The 18297-nt window shown below is 43.2% G+C and overlaps 1 protein-coding gene across 1 annotated transcript in view; it reads left to right on the top strand.

Annotated features, from left to right (window-relative positions):
- The first annotated feature begins 367 nt into the window (after window positions 1-367).
- The window catches only part of SERPINI2 (serpin family I member 2), a 171178-nt gene continuing 153248 nt past the window's right edge, over window positions 368-18297 (top strand). The window contains exons 1-2 of the mRNA XM_073673077.1: window positions 368-466; window positions 816-1109. Coding sequence (XP_073529178.1) covers window positions 448-466; window positions 816-1109 — 313 coding nt within the window. The 5' untranslated portion in view covers window positions 368-447. The remainder of the gene's footprint in view (window positions 467-815; window positions 1110-18297) is intronic.

Genomic DNA, 18297 nt, shown 5'->3' with positions numbered 1-18297 from the left:
CCCAGTACCTCCCCAGAGTGATTTTATATGCGCCAGATATTTTGGCACAATTTTTGTCTCATTTTGCGCAACATGCAATTTTTATTTATTTTTCTTAAAAAGTTGCAAAAAGGTTAAAGATCAAAATAAAGACCATTTTTTTACTTTTGAAAAACTCATGAACTGCGTTTTGAATTTTTTTTTCGCAAAAAATCATCAACGCCTAAACATAAGGCATAAAACAAAAGTGATTAAAAAAAAATCAAATGTCTAATTAGGCTCAGTGAAAAAGGAACGGAATACACTTACAATCCAAAGGAAGAATTTCTGTAGTTAAAAAGTTTCCAGATAGCAATGTCAACAAACATAGGCTGACATTTAGGAAATTAATCATTGCTCTGACAGATTAAACATGCTATAGCAGCTCCCTCTACATTTCAGAGACATTTACTTTTCTTGTCGGGGGAAATGCTGAGCTGTTTTAAAAGTAAGTATTGTATAAGATAGAAATAAGTATCAGAAATAAGGGGAAAAAAAGAAAGAAGCAAAATTTCAAACTTTGATGTAACTGCATGCAATTGTTGTAAAATGAATGAACTCAGTATTTTCTTGTATAATTTAGAATAAAAAATGCAATGGAAATTTATAATGAAGAGGGGGAAGTAATTGTATATTAAGAGCTACAACGTGGCACAATAGTGAAGGAATATTCCAGTTTAGATTCCATCCAGGATGGCAGGTAACTTTATGAATTGAGCAAATTGCTTAGAGACAGTAAGAGACAATAGCAATCTAGTTATGTCCTTTGTTTTTGTCTTATATCGTTCCCATCTCAGGACCCAGAAGGGCACTTGAAGATTGTATTACAATGAGAAGAACCATCGTGCTGCTGTTTGTTGTTGCTCTGGCTGGAGTTTGTATAACTAGCGTGGCTCCAAGGCCCTGGGGGGACACCATTACTGAATTTGCTGTGGATCTGCACCGGGCCATACGTTCAGTTGACACAGAAGAAAACATTATTTTTTCCCCACTTGGCGCTACATTGATTCTTGGAATGATAAAACTGGGAGCAAAAGGAACAACATCGCATCAAATAAAGGAAGTTCTAAAACTGCAGGGAAATCAAGAAAGTGAGTCTCCATTTTATTAATCCCAGACCTGTAGTTTGTACATGGATTTTGGTAGCTAATCAATGCTCCTTTATGCTGCCAGCAAATGGGGTCTGTCCTGTCTAAAGCCAATAATGTTAATGCGTCAGTGGACTATTTCTGAGTATAGAACTCAGGAGAGATAAAAAAGATGGGTTTGTAACTGAAACCTATTTGTTTTGCAATCATGTTTGGACAGATTATCAATCATAGGTTAATACATTCGAAAACTGGATTTAGAAATGGTCTTTGTGGGACTGACGGTGCCATCAATTCACAGCACGTTCACTGTTCTGTGCTGACTTTTACACTTTATCAACTTTGTTTTGGTTTTTAACATTTAACAATTCAGTTCTTCTCAAATAGGATATTTAAACAAAAGTTAACCTGTGCAAACTAGAAAGGATAAACTTAGTGCATAGTGTTTTTTTGTTTTTAAAGTCATCTACTTCATATCTAATTGCATACATTTTTTATTGCATTGCAAGTATGGTATGATAAAATAAATTTTTAGATGTTTTTGTTAAAAAGTTTGTTTCATTTTGACTTCTGCAGCTTTCATGTATTCTCATGAACTGCAAGCTGCTCAATTCTTACAGCTTTCAGGTTAGTCGCCATCAAGCTTTATTGCCTCTCCTGGACACACAGATAAGCTTAAACATAATTAAACAAAATCAAAGATTAGTTTAGATGAATGCCTTACGGACAAGGAGAGGTTGTCTGCATGCAGCTTGCATGTAGGAAAATACATACAAGCTACATGAAGAGGCAGAAGGGTTTGTGCAAACCTACATCCACAGATCTGTGGTTAGTTCTCCAAGATGTTTGAAACAACCTCCATACTCCGTTCCATCAAAAAAAATATGTGCAAGTGTACCTAGATGAATTAATGCTTTGATGCTCTTTTGAAGGTAAAAAGTTGTCACTCCAAATATTGATTTAGATTGTTCCTTTGTTCATTCCCTTTTCATTTTGTTACTTCATAAAAATAAACTATCAACGCTTTTATTTGTATTTTTAAAATCATTCTAACGTTGCTGCATTTTTACCTGACCAAAGAATTTTGCACAGTGCATTGTACTGTATATACATATGTGTATACAGTACAGACCAAAAGTTTGGACACACCTTCTCATTTAAAGATTTTTCTGTATTTTCATGACTATGAAACTTGCACATTCACACTGAAGGCATCAAAACTATGAATTAACACATGTGGAATTATATACTTAACAAAAAAGTGTGAAACAACTGAAAATATGTCTTATATTCTAGGTTCTTCAAAGTAGCCACCTTTTGCTTTGATGACTGCTTTGCACACTCTTGGCATTGTCTTGATGAGCTTCAAGAGGTAGTCACCGGAAATGGTCTTCCAACAATCTTGAAGGAGTTCCCAGAGATACTTAGCACTTGTTGGCCCTTTTGCCTTCACTCTGCGGTCCAGCTCACCCCAAACCATCTTGATTGGGTTCAGGTCTGGTGACTGTGGAGGCCAGGTCATCTGGCGTAGCACCCCATCACTCTCTTCCTTGGTCATATAGCCCTTACACAGCCTGGAGGTGTGTTTGGGGTCATTGTCCTGTTGAAAAATAAATGAAGGTCCAACTAAACGCAAACCGGATGGAATAGCATGCTCCTGCAAGATGCTGTGGTAGCCATGCTGGTTCAGTATGCCTTCAATTTTGAATAAATCCCCAACAGTGTCACCAGCAAAGCACCCCCACACCATCACACCTCCTCCTCCATGCTTCACGGTGGGAACCAGGCATGTAGAGTAGTGTTGAGCCACCCCCGTAGTGTTCGAGTTCGGTTCGGTTCGTCGAACACCCGTGTGTTCGCCGAACTGTTCGTCGAACTGTTCGTCGAACACCTTCGAACACCGTTAAAACCAATGGCAGGCAAACACAAACACATAGAAACACATAGAAAACACCTTCAAAGGTGTCCAAAAGCTGACAAACTGCTCAGAAGACATAACTAACACATGGAAAAGTGACAAGTACATATAGTCATGCGAAAATAAAAGAGGTGGAGGAGTAAAAGGAGGGGGAGACACAGATATAGGCATGTCATGCCCTTCTAAAATCCAAAAAGTGAGAAGCCGACACGGCCAGTCCGCTCCTGCCCGTGCCACCTCCGTGTCGCCGGGTTTGTGCCAGAGCCGCGGTGAACCCTGATGGCCAGCCCCCCTCTCCCAATACTGGTGCCTGTCCGCTGGTGGGTCGAGTGAGCCCCCCTGTGGTGGAGGCAGCTCTAAGCTTTTTAATTTAAATTGTCTCTCTAATTTGAATGAATACACTTTAAATCCATTTACAAGGATCTATTGGAGGGCAAGTCTCATGCCAGCAGCCGCGTAATTCCAGCTCCAGTAGCGTCCACTAAAACTGCTGCAGTTAAAAAGCTTTTATAAGGATCGAGCTCGGCTGTCCACCGCAAGGCATCCTACTGCCAGTCCCAGCCCCTATGCCTTGGGGTGCCTCCTGATGCTCTTCACTAAGTATCCCATGGTCCCGAAGCATTTCCTTTGAAAAAATTAAGTGTCTAAACTACAGGTGGTGTAGCTTGCTTAACAGCCGGGATAATCCGCTGACTAGCAGACACTGCTACTAGGCACAAAGTATTACCTGGGCTAGATGCAGTTAAAAATTTGTAATTAGATACTCTCGTTGGATGCTGAGAAAGCATTCCATAGAGTCTCCTGGCACGCCATATATGATTCTCTTAAAAAGCTTGGGGTAGGGGTCTAGGGGACCCTTTTATAGCCAAAATCACGGCCCTGTATCACAATACGTCACCTAGGCTGAAGATAAATGGAACTGTAGCACCCTGAGGGCTCGGTTGCTACAGAAGTATTGCACCTCACCCAGAGGTGTGATATCTCACTCTCAGGTAAGGATAGAGTGTGGATCAGGACCCGACACCTGCATGCATTACACCACATTGCCGTGGGGCAGGGCGACCAATATGCCCCTGAGATGGGCACGACAGTCCCTGTCCCTGGCTGGAGTGGGGGGAGGGAACACTGAGGAAGGGGAACCCTGTAGTGCAGGAGCAGGGAGGAAGCAGTTCCTGGGTGCATTGAGAAGGGAGTATAAAAGGTGGGCACCATCTTAGTTCAGTGCAGAGAAGTCTGAGCAGAAGTGGCAGGGAGCAGGGGCTCTGCATGAGCTCTGCTCCGGAGGCGGACCTAGTAACAGAGGCCCAGGCCTGGAAGAGGGAGAAGGAAGGAAGAGGAGCGGAGAAGGCTCCAGGAACGAGGAATGAAGGGATCCCAGGGGTGCGGACGGGCGAGTCGCCACCGCATGCCCGAATCCACCTGCGTGGAGGGGTCAGGCCAAAGGGGGAGACCGGTCCCCGAACTAGTGGAGGCAGGAAACGACCCTCAGCTAGAAACCGGAGGCTCTGACATTTTATGTGGCGCAGCCCCTCGCTACACCCGCTAGGAAGGCACCACATAGGGTCAGGGAAACTGGCGCCAAGTTTACCAAGAGGAGGCCCGACGCAGCCGGACAGAAGTGTTGGTAAGAAAGGCCAGACAAAGGACACACAAAGGGGGTCCTGTGAAGTGCTCCAAAGTTATCTGGGAGTTGTCTGAGCCCCTCACCTGGTGAGCACAGTACGACGTGGGCAGCCGTTACCTGCAGACGTGGTCTGGATAATAAGAACTGTGAGTAAAGGCCCTGAACTGCATCACTGACTCCGTGTCGTTACTGCTGCTGCCCTGCACCATCACCCCCATCCTCCGCATACACTGCCCTGAGGCTATACTCCTCCCGTGGGGAGTTATGCTACGCTCTGCTGCACCCACAACACCAGCCTCAGCGGTCTGCCCTGTAGCGGCGGTTCACTCTGACCGCAATACACGGGTGGCGTAGTCGTACATTTAAACATCAAAACCACATAAATAGTTCCGCCACTGGTTTGACCGCCCTGAGCCACGGAACCGGGTCGCCGCCACGAAGACTACAACCACCAGCATCCACCAAAAAGGGTCCGGCTCCGGGTGTCCCAAGGCCCAGGGGGTGCGTCAGAACATTTTCATCACCTTTCACAATCACCAATGGGACAAGGCAGGGATGTCCTCTGTCCCCTCTCTTATACATCCTAGTGACGGAGCACCTGCTCTCATCAATTCGCCATAACCCCAATATTAGGTGGATTGAGGTGGGAGGCACCGAGTACAAGTGCTCTCTATTTGCTGATGATGTCCTAGTATATATCACTCAATCACATATATCCATCCATGCTGTTATGGCTGAAATAGATCACTTTGTTACATGGTCAAATTTTAAAATCAATGCAGCGAAATCTGAGGCCCTCGATGTCTCCCTCCCCAAATCCATATAGGATTCCATCCAGTCCAACTTTCCCTTTGCCTGGCCCTCGCAGGGTATCAAATACTTAGGAATTCCTATTCATAGAGACCTCTCCCATCTATGTTATCTTAATTTTGGGCCCTTTATTGAACAACTCCATACAGACCACGGTTGGCAAGTTAGAACTGTAAGATTCACTACGTGAACCGCTGGTGTTTTGTGGAAAAGCACATGTACACTGCGTTCCAAATTATTATGCAAAAAGTGTTTAGGAGTGATAAGGGAAGAAATTGTTTGTTTGTCAGTTAAACTCATTGATGGTGATGTGTGTCAGGGCTCTTTATATCACTGTAAGCAATTGCAGACACCTGTGCTAATTAGTTTGGCAGGTGTGTCCAATGAAAGGCAAGACTACTTAAGAAGGCTCTCTCACATTATTAAGCAGCCTACATTTTCTGCCAAAATGGGAAAGAAAAAGGATGTGTCGGCTGCTGAGAAGCAACAAATTGTGGAGTGTTTAGGTCAAGGCATGACTACAATCAACATTGTGCGATGATCAGGATGAAGTGTCTTGGCAATCAAGAAGTATGTAGCTGATTCACAGTACACACGTGTGCGTGCTGATAAGGGCAAATTGAGGACTCTTTCCTACAGGCAATTACGTCAGGTTGAAAGAGCAGCGGCAAAAAAGCCTTGTCATAGCAGCAGACAAGTTTTTGAAGCTGCTTGTGCCTCCAACGTCCCCCGAACAACAAGATGCAGGGTCCTTCAGAGGTTTGCAGCTGTGCATACGCCATCCTGTCGACCTCCTCTATCCACTTCACACAAGCAGAAACGGCTCCAGTGGGCCAAACATTACATGAAGACTGATTTCAAAACAGTTTTGTTCACGGATGAGTGCCGTGCAGCGCTCGATGGTCCAGATGGATGGAGTGGAGGATGGCTGGTTGATGGACACCCCACGCAAACACGGCTACAGCGCCAACAAGGAGGAGGTGGAGTAATGTTTTGGGCTGGAATCATGGGGAGAGAGATTGTCGGCCCCTTTAGGATCCCTGAAGGCGCTAAAGATGAACTCCATAATGTATGTGGATTTTCTCAAACAGCACTTCCTGCCATGGGTCAAGAAGAAGAACCGTGTATTTCACAGCAAGATCATTTTTCTGCATGATAATGCACCATCTCATGCTGCACATAAAACATCTGCATCTCTGGCTGATATGGGCATAAAAGGGGACAAACTTATGGTGTGACCCCCATGCTCCCCTGACCTCTACCCCATTCAGAACCTTTGGAACATCATTAAAAGGAGTGTCTATGATGGCGGGAGGCAGTTCACATCTAAGCAACAGCTCTGGGAGGGTATTCTGTCCTCATGCAAAACAATTGAAGCAGAAACCATCCAAAACCTGACAAATTCAAAGGACGAGAGAGTTCAGAAGCTCCTTTCGAACAAGGGGTCCTATGTGAAAATGTAACATCACCTAGATTAAAGTTTTGAGTTGAAAACTGTTTGATTTCAGTTTCTAACAACCTGCTAATGTTTATAATTTCAAAAATGACCATTTTTTTGGTCTTTATTAAAATGAAAAGGTTGATCGAAAAGTTTGGGGGATCTAAGAGTGTGGCAACCCAGTAGTCATGATTACTTCGAATTCTGACAATATGAGGGTCATGCTGCAGGTAGTGCAGCAAGAAGGCACTTATGTGTCTTGCGCATCTCGGAGCCCCAAAATTATTTTCCGGGCTAGATGCAGCTAAAAATTATTTTTAATTTTAAATCTGGTGAAGCTTTAGTATAGATGGCCTAATAGGATCAGTGCTGCACACTGCTACAAAGCCCAAATTATTTTCCAGTCAAGATACAGATAAACATGATTAGTAATTTGAAAGCTTAAAACGGTTGGTAGGGTGATTTTAACCAATCATCAAGCTTTTACTCTCCCCAGGATGACACAGGGGTAGAAAAGTCGTTTCGGATCCATGATTTGTTCATCTTTATGAACGTGAGTCTGTCTACATTATCAGTGGAGAGCCGCGTGCGCTTATCTGTCAGCACACCACCAGCAGCGCTGAACACACGTTCAGACAGAACGCTGGCTGCGGGGCATGACAAGATCTCCAAGGCGTAAGTGGCTAGTTCCGGCCATTTATCCAGATTGGAAGCCCAAAAAGAGCAAGGGTCCAGTGACACAGTCGTGGCTTCAATGTTTACTTGGAGATACTCCTGTACCGTCGTCTCTAGGCGTTGACTATGTGTCAGACTTCTTGTCTCCTGTGGCCTTGCAAAGGATGGGCTAAAAAAGTGGTGAAATGATTCCGCAAAATTGATGTTACCAGCAGATACTGTGGTTCTGTTATGGTTTGAGTGCTGAACACTTGACGGTCCCACGGTTGGCAAGTTGGAACTGTGAGATTCACTACGTGCACCACTGGTATTTTGTGGAAAAGCACATGTAAGATTCTGCAACAGTCTCTGCTGATACTCCTGCATGCGTGCATCCCTTTCTATGGCAGGAATAATTTCTGCAAATTTACTTTTGTACCGGGGATCTAACAGTGTGGCAACCCAGTAGTCAGGATTATTTCTAATTCTCACAATTCGAGGGTCATGTTGCAGGTAGTGCAGCAAGAAGGCACTCATGTGTGTTGCGCATCCAGGAGCACCAAGTCCCTGTTGTGTTGGTGGCGAGGTAACAATCATGCTTCCTTCCTCTGTCCTCTCCCCCCAACCTCGCACAACAGAAATGTGATCAAGGTCTCCCTCATCTGATGAGTCTTCCATCAGTTCGTCCTCCACTTCTTCCTGGGCTCCTGCACCTTCCTCACTAGTTTGGCTGCTACCATGCGCCCTGGTAAAACCATCTCCCCCACCCTCACATGCCTGCCGCCTTGGTGCTGCCGACCGTCTGGACCTTGCAGATGTTAGCCCTTCCGCATACAACTCCTCCTCCTCTACTTCCTCCACCTCCTCTTGTGCCACCACCTGACTCCGAATTCTGTTTAACATGTGCTCCAGCATGTAAATCACCGGAATAGTCATGCTGATAATGGCATCGTCAGCACTAAACATCTTCGTCGCCATTTCAAAACTGTGCAGAAGGGTGCATAGGTCCCTGATCTGAGACCACTCCTCCAGCGTGATTTGCCCCACCTCTGAATCTCGTTGGCCCAGGCTATACGTCAGAACGTATTGCACCAGGGCTTGTCGGTGCTGCCACAGTCGCTGCAACATGTGCAGAGTTGAATTCCACCGGGTAGGCACATCGCATTTTAGCCGGTGAGGTGGCAGGCCCAACGACTTCTGTAGAGATGTAAGTCGCTGAGCTGCGGGATGCGAACGGCGGAAGTGAGCACACAGCGACCGTGCCCTCTGCAGAAGGCCATCTAGTCTGGGATAGTGGGCTAAAAATTGCTGGACAACCAGGTTCAACACGTGAGCCATACAAGGCACGTGTGTGACATTGCCCCGGCGAAGGGCCGCACCCAGGTTTGCAGCATTGTCGCACACGGCCTTCCCTGGTTTCAGGTCCAGTGGAGACAACCATTCATGAAATTGGTTCTCCAGAGCTGACCACAACTCCTCAGCTGTGTGACTCACATTTCCCAGACATTTCAATGTAAAAACCGCCTGATGACGTTGAGCCCTACTGCCAGCATAGTAAGGAGGTGTGCAGGATCCCTTCTGCGCAGTTAGAAAGCTTGTGGCATGACCAGACAGGCTTTGGGTGCAGGTGGAAGACCGAGAGGAGGTTGAGGAGGCAGAAGCAGTGGAGGAACTTTGACATAAAGAGGATTGACGCACAACTCATGGGGATGGCAAGACTTGGACAGCAGCCCCTTGTGCTGCTGTCACCATAGTTACCCAGTGCCCAGTCAGCGACATGTAACGCCCCTGTCCATGCCTACTCGTCCAAGTGTCTGTGGTGAAATGCACCCTGTCACACACAGAGTTTCTCAAAGAAGCGGTGATGTTGTGTGCGACATGCTGGTGGAGCGCAGGCACACCTTTCTTTGAGAAGTAGTGCCGACTGGGCATCTGGTACTGGGGCACTGCGATGGACATAAGGTCTCGAAAATCCTCTGTGTCCACCAGGCGGAAAGGCAGTATTTTTGTAGCCAAGAGCTTGCAGATGGTGAAATTCAACCTCTTAGCTTTCTCATGGCTAGGAGGAAATGGTCTTTTACTTGTCCACATCTGAGGGACCGAGGGCTGGCTATTGTGCTTAGACGGGGTTGATAAGGGTGTCCCCGGCAAACTGCCGGTCTGTGAGGAAGATGCAGGCGGACATGTTAGGTTGCCTTGATCCAAAGGTGGTGCTATCGATGTCGGACAGCGCTCAACACCAGCTGGTGTTCCCACCTCCAAAGAAAATGATGACCTGCCAATCACGCTGGCTGTTGCGGGTAAAGAGGTGGCAGGTCTGCGCCCCAAAACAGGTGTGACTGCTGTCCCCCCAGTCACAGAGGATGAAGAGGCCGCGGATGCACAAGATATGGCAGACGGTGGTTGGCCCGGCCGGCTAGGCCGCATTGTAGCACACTGAGCTTCCCACTGCAACTTATGCTTCATGTCCATGTGCCGGTTCATGCATGAAGTACTCAAACTATGTATTTTTTGGCCTCTACTTAGCTTTTGCTGACAAATGTTACAGATAACACGAGTTGGGTCATCTTTATCGATCTGAAAAAATGCCCAGGCTATGCAAGGCTTAGCACCCATGCGACCTGAAGAGCCACCACGACTTGTGGTGAGAGGCAGAGTTGTGTTTGAGGATGCAGTTGTTGACGTGCTTCCAGTACTACGTCTCTGTCCAGGAAGGCGCAACCTGACCTCGTCGTCACTAGCATCTTCCTCCACCTCCTCTGCTGACCTCATCTCTTGGCTGACTGTGGGTTGACAGTAAGTGGGATCTCCAACCTCATCATCATCACCCTGTGCGTTATCACAACCGTCGTCCTCAGAGCCAACCTGTTCCTGCCCTGACAAAAAACTAAAGTTGTCGCTCCAATCAGTTATTTGAGTCTTATCATCGTCTTCCTCATTGTCTCCACCAACAGGAGTTACAGTTTGGGAATGAGGGTCTACATTATGGTCAGAACCTTCTGCGTCTGGTCCTGGATCCGACTCATAAAGATTCTGGGCATCAGTGCAGATCATTTCCTCGTCTGGATTCACAGAAGCGCTGGAGTCGACCTCTGATTCCCAGGCTATAGTATGAGTAAACAGCTCTGCAGACTCAACCATCTGTTCTACCTCATACTCAGACGGGCAGCTGGAGATTTGGGAGCTGTGAGGAAGCAAGTGCGATTGGGGTGACACCTTTGAGGACTGGAGTATTTGTGATGTTGAAGTTGATGTGGAGGAGAGCCCACTTAAAGGAGCACTTGATATCCGTTGAAGCACCTGCTGTTTTTGTGCCTCATCTGGAATTTGTAGCGATTGGCGTGGCCGTAAGAAAGGGATCTTATCACATTGTCCGCTAAAAGAAGTAGACATTTTAGTTTGGCTGGAAGATGGTCTTTCTTCTGCAGATGTTACTGTTGCTTTAACACCTACCCCACGGACACAACCTTTTTTCCCCTTCCCAACACGCCTATTCCCCTTTCCACCAGCAGCAGGCCTTTTTCCACTCATTTTGGTGGTTAACTAATTCACAACTCTGGAGTTGTTTGCACAAAAAAACAATGGATGGTAACCGAGCAGAGCTGAATGGCCAAACTGTGGTATTAGGCCAAAACTATTGGCTGGCTTAGATGCAGAAAAAAATTATATTCAATTTGCAACCTGATGGAGGTCAGTATAGATGGACTAATACAACAAGTCCCACACACATCTAGAAGCCCAATATTTTTTCAGAGGTAGATGCAGAAAAAAATATATTCAGTTTGCAACCTGATGGAGGTCAGTTTAGATGGACTAATACAACAAGTCCCACACACAGCTAGAAGCCCAATATTTTTTCAGAGGTAGATGCAGAAAAAAATATATTCAGTTTGCAACCTGATGGAGGTCAGTATAGATGGACTAATACAACAAGTCCCACACACAGCTAGAAGCCCAAATATTTTTTCAGAGGTACTGTAGATGCAGATAAAAATTATTTTTAATTTGCAACCTGATGGAGGTCAGTATAGATGGACTAACAGAGAAAGTCCGACACACTGCTAGAAGGCCAAATATTTTTTCAGAGCTAGATGCCGAAAAAAATTATATTCAGTTTCCAACCTGATGGAGGTCAGTATAGGTGGACTAATAGAACAAGTCCCACACACTGCTAGAAGGCCAAATATTTTTTCAGAGCTAGATGCAGAAAAAAATTATATTCAGTTTGCAACCTGATGGAGGTCTGTATAGATGGATTAATAGAACAAGACCCACACACAGCAAGAAGCCCAATATTTTTTCAGAGGTAGATGCAGAAAAAAATATATTCAGTTTGCAACCTGATGGAGGTCAGTTTAGATGGACTAATACAACAAGTCCCACACACAGCTAGAAGCCCAATATTTTTTCAGAGGTAGATGCAGAAAAAAATATATTAAGTTTGCAACCTGATGGAGGTCAGTATAGATGGACTAATACAACAAGTCCCACACACAGCTAGAAGCCCAAATATTTTTTCAGAGGTACTGTAGATGCAGATAAAAATTATTTTTAATTTGCAACCTGATGGAAGTCAGTATAGATGGACTAATAGAGAAAGTCCGACACACTGCTAAAAGGCCAAATATTTTTTCAGAGCTAGATGCAGAAAAAAATTATATTCAGATTGCAACCTGATGGAGGTCAGTATAGATGGACTAACAGAGAAAGTCCCACACACTGCTAGAAGGCCAAATATTTTTTCAGAGCTAGATGCATACAAAAAATTATTTTGAATTTGCAACCTGATGGAGGTCAGTATAGGTGGACTAATAGAACAAGTCCCACACACTGCTAGAAGGCCAAATATTTTTTCAGAGCTAGATGCAGAAAAAAATTATATTCAATTTGCAACCTGATGGACGTCTGTATAGATGGATTAATAGAACAAGACCCACACACAGCTAGAAGCCCAATATTTTTTCAGAGGTAGATGCAGAAAAAAATATATTCAGTTTGCAACCTGATGGAGGTCAGTATAAATGGACTAATACAACAAGTCCCACACACAGCTAGAAGCCCAATATTTTTTCAGAGGTAGATGCAGAAAAAAATATATTCAGTTTGCAACCTGATGGAGGTCAGTATAGATGGACTAATACAACAAGTCCCACACACAGCTAGAAGCCCAAATATTTTTTCAGAGGTAGATGCAGATAAAAATTATTTTTAATTTGCAACCTGATGGAGGTCAGTATAGATGGACTAACAGAGAAAGTCCGACACACTGCTAGAAGGCCAAATATTTTTTCAGAGCTAGATGCAGAAAAAAAATATATTCAGTTTGCAACCTGATGGAGGTCAGTATAGATGGACTAACAGAGAAAGTCCCACACACTGCTAGAAGGCCAAATATTTTTTCAGAGCTAGATGCAGAAAAAAATTATATTCAGTTTGCAACCTGATGGAGGTCTGTATAGATGGATTAATAGAACAAGTCCCACACACTGCTAGAAAGCCAAATATTTTTTCAGAGGTACTGTAGATGCAGATAAAAATTATTTTTAATTTGCAACCTGATGGAGGTCAGTATAGATGGACTAATAGAGAAAGTCCGACACACTGCTAGAAGGCCAAATATTTTTTCAGAGCTAGATGCAGATAAAAATTATATTCAGTTTGCAACCTGATGGAGGTCAGTATAGATGGACTAACAGAGAAAGTCCCACACACTGCTAGAAGGCCAAATATTTTTTCAAAGCTAGATGCAGAAAAAAATTATATTCAGTTTGCAACCTGATGGAGGTCTGTATAGATGGATTAATAGAGCAAGACCCACACACAGCTAGAAGCCCAATATTTTTTCAGAGGTAGATGCAGAAAAAAATATATTCAGTTTGCAACCTGATGGAGGTCAGTATAGATGGACTAATACAACAAGTCCCACACACAGCTAGAAGCCAAATATTTTTTCAGAGCTAGATGCAGAAAAAAATTATATTCAGTTTGCAACCTGATGGAGGTCAGTATAGATGGACTAACAGAGAAAGTCCCACACACTGCTAGAAGGCCAAATATTTTTTCAAAGCTAGATGCAGAAAAAAATTATATTCAGTTTGCAACCTGATGGAGGTCTGTATAGATGGATTAATAGAACAAGACCCACACACAGCTAGAAGCCCAATATTTTTTCAGAGGTAGATGCAGAAAAAAATATATTCAGTTTGCAACCTGATGGAGGTCAGTATAGATGGACTAATACAACAAGTCCCACACACAGCTAGAAGCCCAATATTTTTTCAGAGGTAGATGCAGAAAAAAATATATTCAGTTTGCAACCTGATGGAGGTCAGTATAGATGGACTAATACAACAAGTCCCACACACAGCTAGAAGCCCAATATTTTTTCAGAGGTAGATGCAGAAAAAAATATATTCAGTTTGCAACCTGATGGAGGTCAGTATAGATGGACTAATACAACAAGTCCCACACACAGCTTGAAGCCCAAATATTTTTTCAGAGGTAGATGCAGAAAAAAATATATTCAGTTTGCAACCTGATGGAGGTCAGTATAGATGGACTAATACAACAAGTCCCACACACAGCTAGAAGCCCAATATTTTTTCAGAGGTAGATGCAGAAAAAAATATATTCAGTTTGCAACCTGATGGAGGTCAGTATAGATGGACTAATACAACAAGTCCCACACACAGCTAGAAGCCCAAATATTTTTTCAGAGGTACTGTAGATGCAGATAAAAATTATTTTTAATTTGCAACCTGATGGAGGTCAGTATAGATGGTCTAATAGAGAAAGTCCGACACACTGCTAGAAGGTCAAATATTTTTTCAGAGCTAGATGCAGAAAAAAATTATATTCAGTTTGCAACCTGATGGAGGTCAGTATAGATGGACTAATAGAATGATACTATGTAACCTAGTCCTGAAAAGGACTCCAATTACAATTAGTCTTTACTCCCACAATTTATCTATTTAAGAGCACAGACCTCCCTGATAAAAGTCGTAGGAAATGCTGTAACCTAGTCCTTAAAAGGACTGCAATCACAACTATTCCCTACTCCCAAGCTATCTGTATATTTGTGCGAAAATTGGCTTGAAATTAACAAGGTATAGCGCACACAGCAACAGCGGTGCCGTCTAACACGCAGCTGCAGCAGTGAGAAAATGGTGGCGACGGGGAAAATGGCTTGGTCTTATAGGGCAAGGACATGTGACATACACTGCCAATGACACATGCCCTTGCTTGTGTGAAAAAAAGCACTTCGCTCCGTGTGTGCGCTGCTGATAGGCTGACAGATTGCACCTCCCCACTGCAAATGCGGGAAAGAGAAAAAAAAATGGAGATCTTCATTGTTCCTGCAGAGATCCATCCCCTGCCCCTCCCCCCACCCCGCTGTACACTCAAACTGCGTATTAACATTAATTTTCATCATTACTGAGAAAAAATCCAGTTATGATTTTGGTGCACGAACAGTTATCGAACATAACCTCGAACAGCCGAATTTTTCTCAAATTGTTCGTGTTCGCCGAACGGCTCGAACACCGCCCAAAACAGCTCGAATTTGAGATTGGCGAACAGTTCGAGTAGAACAACGCTCATCTCTAATGTAGAGTCCATCCGTTCACCTTTTCTGCGTCGCACAAAGACACGGTGGTTGGAACCAAAGATCTCAAATTTGGACTCATCAGACCAAAGCACAGATTTTCACTGGTCTAATGTCCATTCCTTGTGTTCTTTAGCCCAAACAAGTCTCTTCTGCTTGTTGCCTGTCCTTAGCAGTGGTTTCCTAGCAGCTATTTTACCATGAAGGCCTGCTGCACAAAGTCTCCTCTTAACAGTTGTTGAAGAGATGTGTCTGCTGCTAGAACTCTGTGTGGCATTGACCTGGTCTCTAATCTGAGCTGCTGTTAACCTACGATTTCTGAGGCTGGTGACTCGGATAAACTTATCCTGAGAAGCAGAGGTGACTCTTGGTCTTCCTTTCCTGGGGCGGTCCTCATGTGAGCCAGTTTCTTTGTAGCGATTGATGTTTTTTTCAACTGGACTTGGGGACACTTTCAAAGTTTGCCCAATTTTTCGGACTGACTGACCTTCATTTCTTAAAGTAATGATGGCCACTCGTTTTTCTTTACTTAGCTGCTTTATTCTTGCCATAATAGAAATTCTAACAGTCTATTCAGTTGGACTATCAGCTGTGTATCTACCAGACTTCTGCACAACACAACTGATGGTCCCAACCCCATTTATAAGGCAAGAAATCCCACTTATCAAACCTGACAGGGCACACCTGTGAATTGAAAACCATTTCCGGTGACTACCTCTTGAAGCTCATCAAAAGAATGCCAAGAGTGTGCAAAGCAGTCATCAAAGCAAAAGGTGGCTACTTTGAAGAACCTAGAATATAAGACATATTTTCAGTTGTTTCACACTTTTTTGTTAAGTATATAATTACACATGTGTTAATTCATAGTTTTGATGCCTTCAGTGTGAATGTACAATTTTCAAAGTCATGAAAATACAGAAAAATCTTTAAATGAGAAGGTGTGTCCAAACTTTTGGTCTGTACTGTATATATATATACAGTATATGTATATACAGTATATATATAAACCGTATATCTATATACATGTATAGTATGTATATATACTGTATAGTTATATCTATATATATATACGCTGTGTATATTGAGCATGCCTTGTGAAGCACTGAGTCAGGTAGGAGTGCTGGCACACCTGATCGGATTAATCAGGTCACTCTATGATGATCAAGACACTACAGTGCAAACCAGATAAACAGACATATAATAGTTAAAGATCAAAAGGACACAAGACCAGGATGCATCTCTCCTTTTCTTTTTAACCTCTATGCAGAAGTAATCATGAGGAAGCTGGACTTAGATGATTCAAGTTTTGGGGCGAAAATAGGTATAGAAAATAGAAATCTGAGATGTACAGATGATACAAGCCTGCTGCCTGAGAAGGTTAAGGACCTGAAGAAGCTGATCCTGAAGTTGAAATAAGAATACAATTACATGGGACTTTACCTGATCATCAAGAATACCAAAATCATGACTACCAACACCAAGGAAGTCCACATAAAAATCAACAATGAAGAAATACAAGTGGTCAACAGCTTCATTTTTATTGGGTCCTTAATTAATTACTGTAGCAGTTTGAAAGTAGAGATTAAGCATCAATTAACATTGCAGTAGCCATGGATCAAATATATTATTGCAAGGATGTCTAAATTAGAATGACTGACCACTGCAATTTTGCTCCCAATTGCGGAATATGGCTGAGAGGCGTAGACTCATGAAAGCAGACAGAATACAGAAAAGAATACATGATGCCTCTGAGCTGTAGTGCTGGAGAAAACTTCTATGAATCCCATGGATGGTTAGGATCATCAACAAAGATGGTTGAGCATAGATTAAATATGGAATTGCAAGGATGTCTAAGTTACCATCAAACAATGACTGATCACTGCAATTGTTTTCCCAATTGCGACATATGGCTGTGAGGTGTAGACACTCATGAAAGCAGACAGAAGAAAAATTGATGCCTTTGAGCTGTTATGCTGGAGAAGACTTCTATGAATCCCATAGATAGCTAGGATCACCAACTAAGATGTTCTGGATCATATAAACTGAATATTGCCCATGGAAGACAACATCACCAGACAGAAACTGACCTATTTTGAACATATAATGAGGGCAATTTCATCCAGAAAAGAAGGTACTGCTTGGAGTGGAAAAAAGGAAACAATTGAGACCAAAGGCTGTTGGCTGGATATCATCAAGAATGACATTGGAATGAACATCAAGCAAAATTAAAAAAGCTGTGGAAAAACAGGCAAGCATGGTGAGATCAAGCCTACAGAGTATCCAAGGGTCGAATGTGACTGAATAAATAGAAGGCTCTTATATTATCTGCTTTATTCCTATTCTATTTTATACCATGTGAGTCTAGCTCTCTAAATCATACAGGCCCTTATGTATGCATGGAAATCAGTTTATCTATCCATTCCTAACATATTGAAATAGTGGCTAGTCTCAAAGCAATGTATGGAGACACTGGTGTCCAGTCCACATATGAAAGCCTGTATGATTCCAAGATTGAGAGTCACGTGGTATATCTAAAGATCTAGGAAAGAGCTGACAATGCAAGAAGACAGTGATCGGTAAGAAAATGAACAACACTATGTAGCAGATATATATTACCAATGGACCAAATAATATTTTTTTTCTGAAAGTGCCTTTTTAGTCAGCAAAATATTTTAGGCTTAAAGACTACATGCTGGTCAAAGGTGGACATTCGCTTTGGGCTATTACTTTAGATGTCTCTTTGGGTTTTTATTGAAAACCACTAAGATAAAACAGAATCCTAACACATCCTGTTCTTCCTACATAGTGCTGACACAGATCAAACACATTTCTTGTGTGTTGCCAGTTATTACTATAACGTCTATAGAGATCCACGAGGGGAATACAGGGCTGGGTGAACGTTCTCCTGGATTAATAAATCAAGACCTTCATCTCTTTGTAACTGAATAGATTCGGGTGCTCTGGATTGTTCAGCTGCAGACTGAGAGCTAATTATTTTTCTGTTATAATGACAAGCACAATTTTCCACATCCTATTTCTTACCTTTAATACGGCCCCTGCATGACGTGCCATATATTATATCCGGACAGCCATTTGTATAATGTCTGATGTAATGTACAGTATATGCCACAGTACAAGACAGGA

The sequence above is a fragment of the Phyllobates terribilis genome, unplaced genomic scaffold (genome assembly GCF_046119375.1).
Source record: "Phyllobates terribilis strain yellow unplaced genomic scaffold, ASM4611937v1 Scaffold_3__8_contigs__length_932513732, whole genome shotgun sequence".
In the NCBI taxonomy this organism is placed as follows: domain Eukaryota; kingdom Metazoa; phylum Chordata; class Amphibia; order Anura; family Dendrobatidae; genus Phyllobates; species Phyllobates terribilis.
Note: the sequence above shows the minus strand (reverse complement) of the source record. Positions and strands in the feature narration are given on the sequence as shown.